The 13,440-nt window shown below is 39.2% G+C and overlaps 1 protein-coding gene across 1 annotated transcript; it reads left to right on the top strand.

Annotated features, from left to right (window-relative positions):
- Window positions 1-447: 447 nt before the first annotated feature.
- KLF6 (Kruppel like factor 6) lies at window positions 448-8,168 on the top strand. The gene is made up of 4 exons (XM_034760066.1): window positions 448-911; window positions 3,706-4,279; window positions 6,093-6,216; window positions 6,491-8,168. Exons 1-4 carry the CDS (start codon window positions 810-812, stop codon window positions 6,540-6,542), a joined length of 852 nt encoding a protein of 283 aa, XP_034615957.1. The 5' UTR covers window positions 448-809; the 3' UTR covers window positions 6,543-8,168.
- Window positions 8,169-13,440: the final 5,272 nt, after the last annotated feature.

Here is a 13,440-nt window from a genome sequence, read left to right as displayed (position 1 = left end):
CGGCTCTGCCTGCGCAGCTCAGCAGCGCCCCTAGCACCTATCGACGGCACTAGACCGTCCTCCCCACCCCCAGCCAGCAGCACAAGCAAAACACTCCAGCCTGATATTCTCTCTTCAGCCCAGCACTTTCTGCTTTATATACCCTGCTAAAAATAGCCTGCCGCCTAGCCCACCAATCAGGACTGGGCAAATTTCGAATCGCGCCAATAGCATGAGCCGTCACGGAGAGGCTTGGTCACGCCAGGAGGGGCCGAGATGCCTCCTGCAAGGCGATTGGGCTGATCTGACATCATTGGAACGCGGTGTAACGAGTTGGTGGAAGAGATTGGGCAGCGCTCCGAGCCGGCGTAATAGGATCACGAGGGGAGGGGGGAGGGAGTAGAGGAGAGGGAGGGGGAAGAGAGAGGAGCGAGGAGGCGGAGGCTGTAGCTGTGACTGTGGCCAAGGAGAGCTTAGAACAGGGAAGTTTTGCAGGGGGTTACATTTGCAGTCAGCTCAGTGTTTGCAAATATTGTGCAGGCTCCTGAGCAAGTGTCCTCTGCGAGCCACAGGAGAGTAGAGCAGCGGCAGCATTTGGAGACTTTGTTAATTGCTGTGCAATTACATTTTGCATGAAACTTTGCTTTTTTTCCCTTCCCAATCTCCAAAAGGAATTAATATTTTTTTTGTATTTTTTTCTTCTCTGGAGTAAAGGGGGGTTTGGAAACAGACTATATATTGAGACCCCCCCCCTCACATACCTCCTCTGCCCATAGAGGAGGCATCTGTATTTTTGTAACCAGAATTGACTTTGTTGTTGCAATTTAGACATGGATGTTCTCCCAATGTGCAGCATCTTCCAGGAACTCCAGATTGTGCACGACACTGGTTACTTCTCAGCTTTACCATCTCTGGAGGAATATTGGCAACAGGTAAACGAGGATGTTGTTGTTGTTGTTGGTTGTTAAGCCACATTAAAGGATGAGTGGATAAAAATGCCAAAGTGTCATCCGGGCATTTGGGGAGAATGCAATGGAGATGTTAACAAAAGTTTTGAAGCAGGTGTTTTGATTTTTTTTTAATTTTGAGGGGGTTTTAAATAAATATATTTCTCAATGCAACTGAGTTTCTCTTTTTTTTTTTAATGCATTCCCCATTATGAAAGGGACTGTCAGTTGAGAAAACAGGGGCCGATGTGTTTGAATGCGTTTTCTGTGGGTTTGTTTGTTTGTTTGTTTTTTTTTGAGCTCATCAAAAACAGCAACGACCAGAGTGAAATCCAAACTTCTGAGCTTTGCTTTCGCGTGATCCAGTACAGTCCCTGGCGAAAGTTTTATGGCTGTATCAGGTCCAAACTCTACAGCTGGATCTTGTCATCTGAACTCACCCTCCCCCTTATCTGCCAAGAATTGTTTTTCTCCCCGTGGTGTGTTTTTGGGGTTTGTTTTGGTATGGGGGGGGCTACTAGTTTTGAAGATGTTGCTAATGTAGAGGATTCGCGAAGCTCTCAATCCTGCGTTACCTGCTGCCCTCGTTGTTGACTAGCCAAATTTTTTTTTTTTTTTTTGCACAACCAATGAGTTGTCAGTCATATGACAGCGATCCTGTTTTGCTAATTGCCTCGAGTCTTAGTTTGGGAGGAGGAAGAACTGGGGCTTCTTGCCTTTAATGGACATGTTTTTTTCCCCCTCTGTCCCAGTAATTGGATTGCCTGAGATGAGATTGCCTTTGACATTTTTGCATTGTCTTGCTTTTTATTGGAGGGGAGGGGGTTGTTTACTATACTCCCTGCGGTGATGTTTGCTTTTAACAAATAGAATTACCAGATCAAATACTACTTGTTTGTATGAAAGACAAGAAACGCTTCAGGAAGGTTGAAATCCAAAGTGTTACAACCGTCACATGCCTACTAATTGTATGCAATTCCTCTCCCCCCTGCCACCCCGCCCCAAAAGAAGCAGCTTCAATAGTACGTGATTGAAATTGATCTAAGTAGTTTCCTTCAAGCATTTGGGATTTTGGCAAAGAGCCAGAACTGGTTCCCAGTAGCTTTCAGACGCATTTAAACTCACAGAGAGCTTCATTTTGGTCCCCATTGCTAATCTACATAATGAGAAATTTAAATTAGCCAGAAAAATATTAGTTTAACAAGATTTTAATAAATGCTCTTTTGTGTTTCCTTGGAGGATCAATACTTTGTTATGCTGTGTCTTAATGCCTTTTTAAAATGTGTACTGCAAAACTGTTGTCTAGTGATAGGCAAAGACATAAATATTGATTGTGTGCTTTTCCTTCCATTTTTGACCACGCTATCAATGACATGCGACCCAGTTCAGCTGAGTGGTGTTGGTGAGGGACCTCCAGACCATAACAAACCGTCCTTAGGTGGAGAGTTGGAGGGGTAAAAATGTAGCATTTTGGATTGTCTGTGCTTGCAAGACTGTTTTGGGAGGGATAATCTTGATAAAATAAGTGCAGTTTTGAACAGAAACTTAGTAAGTAAGAACTGTCAATAAGGGTAGATCAACTATGTAGTACTTCCACACAGATAACTAACTTATAGTGGAAAACAAAAACCCATGGGCACAAAATTTCCTACCACTTTCTTCCCCTCAGAACGGCTAGAAAGTTTGAAATTGTAAAAGGAGAATGCTGATGGCTGCAGATTTAATCACTTGGAAGATTCTCTTGCCCCCTCCCCTTATTTTTTTTTTTTTTTTTTTGGTGGGGTAATTACATGTCCCATTGCATGTATATTTGAACAGAGTACTTTCTTGGCTGATGGTCAGAATTTTAAAAGGAAGTCTCTTTTGGCATTACGTGAAAGAAATAGAGATGACTCATACAGTTGCACTCTTGGCCAGTAGATAAAGTTCTTGTTCATTGTGGGACTCCCAGCAGGACTTTAGAGTAATTTCCCTTTCTCCTTTACAATAGCACATTGCTATTCTGGAACTTTTCCCCCTCCTTCTGTTATTGAAGTTCCTTATGTTATTCGGACCACTAATAGGAAACAACTAAAGTTATGTAGTGTGCATGCCAGTGCACTTGGAATTGACATTCTTTGAAAGACTAGCAGGTCGAGTTCTCACACACAGGAAATGGGTGGTTATCTGCAGTTCCATTGATGTCCCCTGAATACCGATTGTCAGCTACTTGCAGCCATACTAGAATGTGGCTTTGTTTTGTGACACAGCACTTGGGTTTTTAACTGCGTGTCAGAGCACACTGTTGTATGCAGTGTTGTAGCTGTGCTTGGTCCCAGATATAAGTTCGGTCACTTTACCCTTGTGTTTGTATGAGAGTGATACAAAATGACTTGATACAAAATGAAAAAAATTAATTAAAGCCCATTAGAAAGTGTAAAAAAGCCTGATTAAAATGTGCTACGTTTTAAAGTGATTTCAATACTAGCCTTCTTAAAATATGAATTTTGTGATGGGGATCATAATTTGACTGACTCATTAGAACACTATTTGGAAAATGTTGACTGACTTACACCTTTAGCTTAGTGTTTGAACTCTTGCCCAGTTCTTGAAAACTTCAGTTCGTTTTACTGCAACAATCACCTGGTTATGGCTGGAATATCCTCTAATTTGTAAGGCACCTAGCAATTTCAAATACCCTACTTTCTTGCATGCTGTTTGAAATTTAAAGCTCAACTCTCCTTTTTTAAAACCGTTTTGTAAAATATTTTTCTTTCTCTTTTCTTTTTTTCTTTTGTAGACCTGTTTAGAGCTGGAACGATATCTTCAAAGTGAACCCTGTTATGTATCTGCATCTGAAATTAAATTTGATAGCCAAGAAGATCTCTGGACCAAAATTATTCTGGCACGTGAGAAAAAGGAGGAATCTGAACTGAAGAGTACATGTATTCCAAAAGAGGACAGTCCTAGTAGCCAGAACTTAGAGACCAACAGTTTGAATTCTGATGTAAGCAGTGAGTCTTCAGACAGCTCTGAGGAACTTTCACCTACTACTAAGTTTACCTCTGATCCTATAAGTGATGTTTTAGCCAATTCAGGAAACTTGAGTTCATCTGTCACTTCTACTCCCCCTTCTTCTCCTGAATTGAGCAAGGAAACTTCCTCTCAGCTATGGAATTGTATGCCAGGTGAATTGCATTCACCAGGTAAAATTCGTACCGGTACCATTGGAAAGACTGCAGAAAAAGGTACCCCAGTCAATGGCGACTCTTCACCGGATGGCCGGAGACGTGTCCACAGGTGTCACTTCAATGGTTGCAGGAAAGTTTACACCAAAAGTTCACATCTGAAAGCACATCAGCGCACTCATACAGGTTAGTAACCTTGTGTCTGTTAGGAGTTGGAGACTACAGTAGGGAATACCCCGATGGCAGTGTTGTCATAACATTACATAATCACTGGGTGAAAGCCCAAGGATGGGAAGATGATTCAGTTATACAAGAGGCTTACCAGAATGAAAGACCTCACTTCCTCATTCTCTTCATAAGCTGAGTTGAAGCCTCTTGAGTACAAAGATACTTCAGTGTAGACTGGTCTTCTGTCACAGATGAATGGTTTCCATTTGCTAATTAGATAGTGCTGAAGAAGTTGCAGAATTATTTAATCTTTGAAAAACTCCTTAAATAATTAAGACAATAGATCTACTTTGCTGACAATTTTAAAAACAAAAGTAAATTTGAGACTCTCACAAAAGTAGGGATTTCATATAATATAACTGGAAGTGAGGGTAGATGCTTTCATAGGAAGAAGTGTTACTGAACTCTTCTACACCAAGGGCTATTAAGTTAATACAATCAAGGCCTGTGGCTGTTAAGTATAACTGCAAATGTGCACTGGTTGTATAATATTAAAAAATACTTTTATGTGCACTAGTTTAAGCAAAAATCTTAGAAGACCAAACAATGTACCAGTCCTTCTGACATAAAACCAAACCAGACTTAGAAGTATGTATCACTTATTTCATGGTTTCACTTAAAATGCTATAGTGGTTTTTTGTTTGTTTGTTTTTTATTACTCTGAAACGTAGACTTAAAAAAATCAATATGTGAGGTTGTTATGAAAGAGAGTAAAGTGGATAGGCATTCCAGGGCCTGCATAATATTTTTTTTACGGTGGTAGTAGCTGGCACAGTTACTTTTATTTTTTAGCATTAATATTCTACAGCCCTTGATGTCTGGAGTTAGAGATGTGTAGAGCAACTGGTTGGCTCACCAGTCACTGCTTAAGGAAAGGAGCAATGTTCTGCATCCTTAGTGTGCCAGTCAAGGGGTTATTCTCCAGAAATGCCAAATGTTTGTAATGAGGTGATGGAGAAGGGAGGAATTCAAAAGGAAGGACCTTACTCTGATTCACCAGCTCAGCATTCCTAATTTTTTTTCCATTTGTGGAAGTCATTTAGCTGACTCATGTGCTCCCATTCTCGTGTGGAAGTGAAATAAAACAAGGCACTTTCAAAAAAGAGGAAAGAGCAATTTCCACTGAAGTTCCAGTGAAGATTGTAAATAACTGCTAGCTACATAACTGTGTCAGAACTATTGCCGTGGTTGTTTTGTGACTGGAACTATTTCTATGAATTGCTGGTAGTATTTTCCTCAAACGTTAACTGAAATCAGCAGCATTCAAACTGGTCATTGTGATTTTCCCTTGCTCTTCATCTAGTATATCTGGGTCAGCATGAAAAGGTTCCATTTTGTGCAGCTAATCTGTGGGACAGTGGACTTTGAAGCAAAACAGTAACCTAATTATATTGGTGAATCAAAACATTCCTGGGCCAGATTCTGCCATCCTGGCTCATCTTGACATGAAATTAATGGGACTACTTGTGGAGTGAAGTACTACTCTAGATGAACCAGGATGATAGTATCTGGCCCTTAACTAGCTTTCTTTTTATTCAATCTGTACTTATTAACTTCTTTCAATTAGGGTACCTTTTGTTTTAAACATGGTGATGTTACAGCAAAGTAAGAATCTTAATGATTCTTCAAGTTTCTGCCACCTACATTGTCAAAAACACTGAATTGTTCTGACTGAAAATGGGTATTCTTGTTTTTTATATATAAACAATGAATATTGTTTCATTAATTTTGAGTGAAGTCATGGTTAATCTATAATATGCTTTATTTATAGGAGAAAAGCCTTACAGATGTTCATGGGAAGGGTGTGAATGGCGTTTTGCAAGAAGTGATGAGTTAACCAGACACTTCAGAAAGCACACTGGTGCCAAGCCTTTTAAATGTAGTCACTGTGACAGGTATGTGAATTAAATTGAGCTTTTTTTTAAACAAAGTTATTTATAATGCTTGGTGAGAAGCAGGTCTAGGTGATATTTTTTGTTATAGAAGATTTATTCATAAAGAAACTGATGAACAAAATGCTTCAGTGAAAATTAATTCTATTCTCTTTTGAGGGACTGACATTTTCACAATTAAAAACATCCTGTTGCATGAATGACCTGGAATGTAGCTTGAGTAATGCACATCAATGAAAATGGAGTAATGTGAAACCCAACTTTCCTTCCTTTGCAGGTGTTTTTCCAGGTCTGACCACCTGGCCCTTCACATGAAGCGACACCTCTGAATGGGTCAAGAGGTGAATCCTGTGGGCTAAGCGGCTTCAAGGTTGAACAGCCTTGAAAGGAGGGATGCGTGTTCCAGCCAAAGCATGCCATTTTGCACCCTACCCAGTTGCCTCCAGGACCTCTTTCTTGAAGGTCTTTTGAGGGCTAATAAGTCACGTAAGAAACGGCATGGCAACCGTGGTGCGTGATGTTTGGGGTTTCCTGGACTCATACACTGGTACCTAACCTTCTGAGTGGCTCCTAAGCCTTTGCCGTGAGCATGTGCACTGAGAATGTTAATGATTGGGTGACTGTTTGTTACTGAGGATCTATTGATGACTGTATGCTGAGGCACATTTTTTTTCTTCTGGTTGTTTTATAACTGTAAGAGAAAAAAGTAGTCTGAATGTTTTGTATGTGAGGAATATACTGCAAGATGGGACGACCACCAATCATTTCCAAGGGGTGGGGGGAGGGGTGTCTGCACCTTCTAGAGGGAAAAAATGGAGAGAAGGAAAAGACAAAAAAAAGTCAGGACGCCAGAGTGGAAATGGGGGAGCCCCCCTTTCCTGTGTGAGAGGAGCTTTAGGTGTCTGATGCAGCTATTAAACGTGCAATGTGTCAAGTAGCTTGTTTTACTTGCTACAGAGCTCATTTGTAATCCATTGTATAAGCTGTGTATTTACAAATATAACACAACTATAACTTTTCATTATAATACAAAGGTTATTGCATGGTTCTGGGGAACTATATGCTTTTCCATTCTTTAATCAGGACTGCAGTTTTGATTCCAGTTAAGAGCAGCTAAAATACAATTGGTCTAATGTTACATAATGTATGGAACCTGAATAATTTTTTCGGTTGGGTGGATAAAACCACTATAGGTTAGAAACTGATTTTTCTCATGCAGCTAATTTTTCTCTTATTTATGCCTTGAGGACTAATTTCTGGTTTTCTAGCTGTTTAATGCACTGTTGACCTTAATAATGGTGCCTTATGCAAGTGACCTTCTCTTGCAGGGGGTCTTATACAGGGGTATGGGTGATGCATGCTTTATTAAGGCTCCTTTTTCACCTGGCATTGTACTGTATCAAATGTATGATGGGGGGTGGTGGTGGGAAAAAGGCTACTTCCAGGGTCCTCCTTCACAAAGACAAATATAGATAAAAGTCCTTCATGTCAGTACAGTATTTGTTTAACTTAGACAATTTGACCGTGTTACAGTATAATGCATACAGCAATTGAATACCTGACCAGTTCTGCCACCTTGAGACTTTTTTTATATATTGACCTTGCACAACAATTGTGTATATACACACCCCAGCTGTACTTAATATGTAACGTTTCATGCATATTAAAGATACAGAAGTATTAAAAGATGTATTTGCTTAAATGGCACAAGTTTCACATCTATATATCTAGCTATCTGTTGGTAATACAGAAAGAAACTAATACTTTTTTAAAGTGGGCAGAAAAATTCTTGTGTATGTATATTTGTGTGTACAGTCTGTGTATGTGTGTATATATAGATAATATATAAATATTTTTAAAGGAAAAAATTGGAACGTGTAGCTAGAAAATACAACAGCCTGTGAAGATTTCCCCTTCCTCCCCACCCCAATATGGCCATAAAGGAGGCAAAGAAATGAAAGATACAGCTATTTAAAATCTAGCATTTTTAGAGGCTTTACCTTTAGCATAATAGTTTACTAAAGGCTTTTTTGGCATTGAGTCCTTCTCAGACTGCTGACTGGGTTTTGTAGTTATTGGCTTGTCTGGAATAGCATATCTGTGGCCATTAAAATGGCATGGACTGAATATTAGCACACTAAAGGAATGCTAGCTGGGTTCAGATGACATACACTCAGATTTAGGCCTTCAAGTTTATTGGAGGATCTGAAAGTGAGCTAGTTACAGTAGGGGTTGAATTCTAATTTTAAATAGTTCAGCTAAAATGAAGACCTAAGGCTATTTTCTCCTAGATTAGAAGTAGTTTGTCCAAAAGTAGTAAACTTTTTTAAAAACCAGCTCACCATCCCACTGATGCAGTTAACCATGCAATTTTTTTTTCCTTTGAGGGGGGAGGGGGTAGGTGGCTTGCTTACTATGCTAAAATTTTGGCAGATCTTCCAGGAAATGAGTATGTAGATAAGTGGTTTAAAAAAGAAAAGTATATGCAAATTATCTGTTTCTAAGGAACACACAGGCCTAAATTCTCATTTCATTTTTGTATTAAAATGCCTGAAAATGCACTTTTTTTTCAAAAACAAAACAACAAAAATCCCAGAAAATGGATTTACTGTTTCTGTTTAAAAAAAAATAAATCCTTGTTTGCAGTGCTCTATGCTTAGCCATAATAATTCTGATAAACAAGAAGGTAAACAAAAGTTAAAAAACAAAACAAAACAAAAAAACAACAACTTGCACTGGCTTGTCTCAATTGTGAAATACCATCAGACTTGTTTGGATGGGGTGGGGCTTTGTGCCATCTGTCAAATGCCTGTAATTTTTCCAAATAAGCAAGTACATTCTGTTCAGGTGATAACTGAGCCTCAATCAAGCTGAATAAATAAAAATAGAAAAAATATTGCTTGAAATTTAAGACAAAAACATTTCTATTAGTGAAATTTCTTTTTTTGTTTTTGAAGCACCCTGTTATCTAAAGAATCTCTTTGTAAGATTTTTGTAAAAATGTTTTGTTTTACAAGATTTTATTTGAAATTGTTTTTTGCAAGATTGTTATATTTCTGTATGAATGTATTTTTTATTGGAATAACATAAAAAAGAAATTCTTATCAGCAGCACTCGTCTGGTTCTCTTTTTCTCTGATCTAAAGATAATCATACAATAAAATAAGTTATTACATTAACCTATTCGCTTCCCCTTGAGTCAGCTATTCTTGGGTACCTATGCCTTAAAGTCACATCATCCTATACTAAAAAGCAGGCAGAAGAACCTTGTTTAGCCCACAACCAGAAATTATTACATATCTTTTCTTGTCAAGTCCAGCAAAAATATATGCTTTAACTATATTTGGGAAAACTACGTTTGATTAATCATCTTCCCTCTGAATTGAAGGATTGGAGTAATTGGCTTAGGGTGCAGAACTTGTATGCATTTTACTCCAGTACTGTTGATAGAACTCTCTTGTATTCTATCATCTTCATTCTTGTTAAGTGAACACACGAAATACAGGCTCTGCTGTGTAAAGTAGGATAGAGTAGTGGTGACCTGATGAGATGGAACAATCTATGTTCCATCCCCTCAGTGAGGGGAAGTGAACAAAAAGTTTTCCTTTCTCCTGGCCTTCTCACATAGGTTTATTTGCTGTATTGGTGGTTTGGCCCATCTGTCAGTGATCTTCAATCAATGAGACTTTTTATCTTTCCTATGAGCTACAGTCTTTCAAATGAATGGCTCTTTAGAGCATGTCAAATATGTACAGTTGCTTTGGATACATGCACAGTTCATTTTGATGTGTGTCTGTATGTGACCTCCGCTTCACCAATTTAAACTTAAACATAGAGTAAAACAAAGCAGGAAAGATTGCAAAGGTATGTGGGAAGGAACTGACTCTGAGTGCAGCCCAAACTGTCTGAATGTTTCTTACTTTTAAATTAGACATGGACTAAAACTTATACTGAGGAGAAATAGTATTTGCATATTGTGGGTAAAATAAGCTAAGGATGAGGTTAGGGTGTCCAGGCACACATACGGGACCCCACGCCAGTCCCAAACAGACTATGTAGCAATGGGTCTAGAAATAGACCTGAGAAGAGGTAGGAGATACCCCAATGGCAACTAGACCAATTTATGGCCTGAAATAGTATGTAGGGGCTGATGGTATTGGAATAATGAATTCCACCCCCACTCCATCTGTTTAGTGCCTTAAACAAATCCTGGTTGCTTAGGCTTTATGCAGGCTCGATTCATTTTACCATACATTTTGTGAATGATCCTAAAGAGAGAAAGTATTGTTAAGACTTGAGAGCTAGCTTTGGGAGCTAGCTCTGTTCCATACTTTCAGTGTTACCTTGGGCAAATCACTTAATCTTTTTTGTTTTTTAACAACTTCCTTTCTCTCACCCTTGGTGTCCTGTCTATTTAGATCATAAAATCTTCAGGTCTGGGGTTTCTCTCTGTGTTTGTACTGCGCCTATCGTAATGGGGGTCCTGATCTCAACTGGGGCTCCTCGGTGCTACTGCAATACAGTGCTCAAGTAGGGATTATGGAATTCCAAACTCTCCAGTACGCAGTATAAAAATAAAAGCAATTTTAAGAAACTTGGGCCTGACCCTGAAGCTTCTCTACCTAGGGACTTCAATAGAAGTTCAGCACAGAGGATCAAGTACAGGTTTTGCAGATTTTTGCTATTTTTCCCTTGGTTTGTTTGGTTTCTGAGCTGTGTCTTACTATGACTAACAATTGAATTGCTATAACTGCACATTCTAAATAAAGGCTTTGATACTGTACCCTCTAGGCTGTTCTTAAGATTCCACCCCCTTATTTCATACGAAGTGTGCTAGAGAAGTAAGTTTTGTTGAGACAAGGCAGGCTGGTGGAAGAAATATTGTGAAACAAGGAAGCAGCAAAGCAGAGAGCTTTGGGGTTAGTGCATTTCAGCATGTACATCTACTCCAAACTTACTTAACTCTAGATTTTGAAATACTGAACAGGGGGAAAGGGGAAGAGACTTTGGTGGAAAACATTCTTAAGTGTTTAATACGAAGAAGAATTTTGACCTTGGTTAGTATCCTCAGCAACTGCCGTCCAATATGAGGACTTCTAAACAGCAATGGTTAGGTATAGTTTTGTGTGTGTGTGCACACATGCATAGAATTGCTTTGAATTTAACATGAAACAAAGCACTCCTCTTTTTTTCAAATCATATGCTAAAAAGTTACTTTTTCATCTCTTCAAAAACCTGGTCTCACTGAATATTTTTGCTGGGCACATGTTGCTGCTTACTCTGCTTGTCAGAGTGTGTTGAAGGCAAACCATGTTTTATTGCTTTATCTTTAGAGCTTGTTTATAGTGCTGCTGCCTTTATCCTTGTTTTGACCTCTTCTGTTCCTTGAACTATTTTAGGTTTGTTTTTTTTTTCTTCAATTGCATGAAAAGCCATGAAGAAAAAAAAATAGTGCAAGAGCCCCTTTATAAATCTTACTAACAACACTATCAAGATTATAAATAGGGAAGAGGAGAAAACAGCATAACGATCCTTATTGTAATATATACAGCACCATATGAGTCCATTGTGCTATGCAGACACATAAAAGAGAGTCGGGAATCAGTCTCCCTTACTCCCAGGTGTAGTCAGTCCAGTTGGAGGCCTGATCACCCCTTGCACATAACAGTGGTTAAGGTAAATTAGAACAGAAGGGGGAAGTTTTCAAAGCTAACAGGGAGCTAGGAGGATCTCTGTTTACTCAAGCCAGGGAGGGGCGGGGGATTTTCCCTCTGCTTTAAGAAAAGGAGAATATGATGTGCTTTTCCCTGCTTCCCCCTTACTTTAACCCCTTCATGGAAAATCCTACCTGTGGGGTAGGGGTTTGAGGGAGGAAATCTCCGCAAGGATTTCCATGTCAATGTTTATTCAACATTGCTCCATCAGGGAGCCAGTGTTCTCTCCCACATCCTGTGGAACAGGTCATGGGGCCAGTTCCAGAAATCCTGAACTCTGAACCTCAATGGGAGGTCACGGTAATCTGAACGATCTCAAGGTGCTAGCTGCTCCTCCACAATCTCCATTGGGAGATCAGTGTCAGGCTTCCCTTGCCAAGTGCCACCCACAGAACATTTCTCAAAATGAAGTCCACACTATGGAGAGAGGTAGTGGACAAATTTTACAGCCTAGACTTGTAATATCTTTTTGGGGGAATCTCTACAAGACTGAAGTGGGACAATGTGTATCGTCCCTCAGCCTCCTACTTCTCCATTACCAGCTTCCTCCTGACACCATGCCTAAACTCACCTATTGGATAGCAATGGTGCTTCAAAGGCAACTGAACACTGTTGTGAAAGTGAATAAAGATGTGGGTGGAGGGCTCTTCATACACATGGATGGCAGGAGGTTTAATCAGCGCAGAATTCAGTGGAACTACCCTGGGAAGTAAGGTTTGGCATGATCAAACTTCGAGGTTATATGTTTGGTCTGAAACCAAAGCCCATTGAAGTCAATGGAAAGACTCCCATCAAATGCAATTAGCTTTGGATCAGGTCCTTCACTATTAGTAGTGGGGGGAAATTCTGCTAATAGTCATTCAAATTCAAAAGCAAGTTTTGATTCAATGACAGTCGCAATCCCATTGTGTCCATGCTCCACAAGCATTTGAGCACTTGAATTTTACTAGTATAAGCCCTTTTGAAAATGAATTTTTAATTGAAATATGTGAATATTTGTTGAAAACAAATTTTGCATTGTGGATTTGGTTAGGAAACTTGTGATTCACAGTATAGTTTGTTACACATCAGCTACATAATTTACAGCAAGAATTGCAATATGCATATTCAATTGTAATGTTCTCAGTTTGATCGCTGTACAAGTCATTAGCTGAGAAATTATTAACTGAAGAAATTAGCTAGATATGCAGGATACCATAGCAACCAGTGTGGCCTATAGCTTAAAAAATTGCCACATCAGATAAGAGTTAAAATTAAAAAAAAAAAAGAAAGCTATTCAAAATTTGGAATTAAGGCTTTAGACTGGTCATGTTCCTTCAACACAGTATTATAATTTGTCAGATGAAAAATAACTGTATAAAACAACACCAATGAGGTGCTTTAAGATGATCTATTATACCAAGGTGACTAGTGTAGCCATTTTGAATTGCCATCATGATATGAAACAGATGGTGTGTGTTTATGTTTAATGTTTGAGGGGGGGTATAGGAAAGCAACTGAGAGGTGATGTATTT

Source organism: Trachemys scripta, chromosome 2 (assembly GCF_013100865.1).
Source record: "Trachemys scripta elegans isolate TJP31775 chromosome 2, CAS_Tse_1.0, whole genome shotgun sequence".
Taxonomy (NCBI): domain Eukaryota; kingdom Metazoa; phylum Chordata; order Testudines; family Emydidae; genus Trachemys; species Trachemys scripta.
The sequence above is the reverse complement of the archived record's forward strand: the minus strand, read 5'-3'. Positions and strand labels throughout refer to the sequence as shown.

Coding starts and splice junctions, on each gene's coding strand:
- KLF6 (XM_034760066.1), top strand. CDS start 810: ATGGATGTTCTCCCAATGTGCAGCATCTTCCAGGAACTCCAGATTGTG. Junction 4,280..6,092: donor ACATCAGCGCACTCATACAG/GTTAGTAACCTT, acceptor CTTTATTTATAG/GAGAAAAGCCTTACAGATGT. Junction 6,217..6,490: donor AAATGTAGTCACTGTGACAG/GTATGTGAATTA, acceptor CTTCCTTTGCAG/GTGTTTTTCCAGGTCTGACC.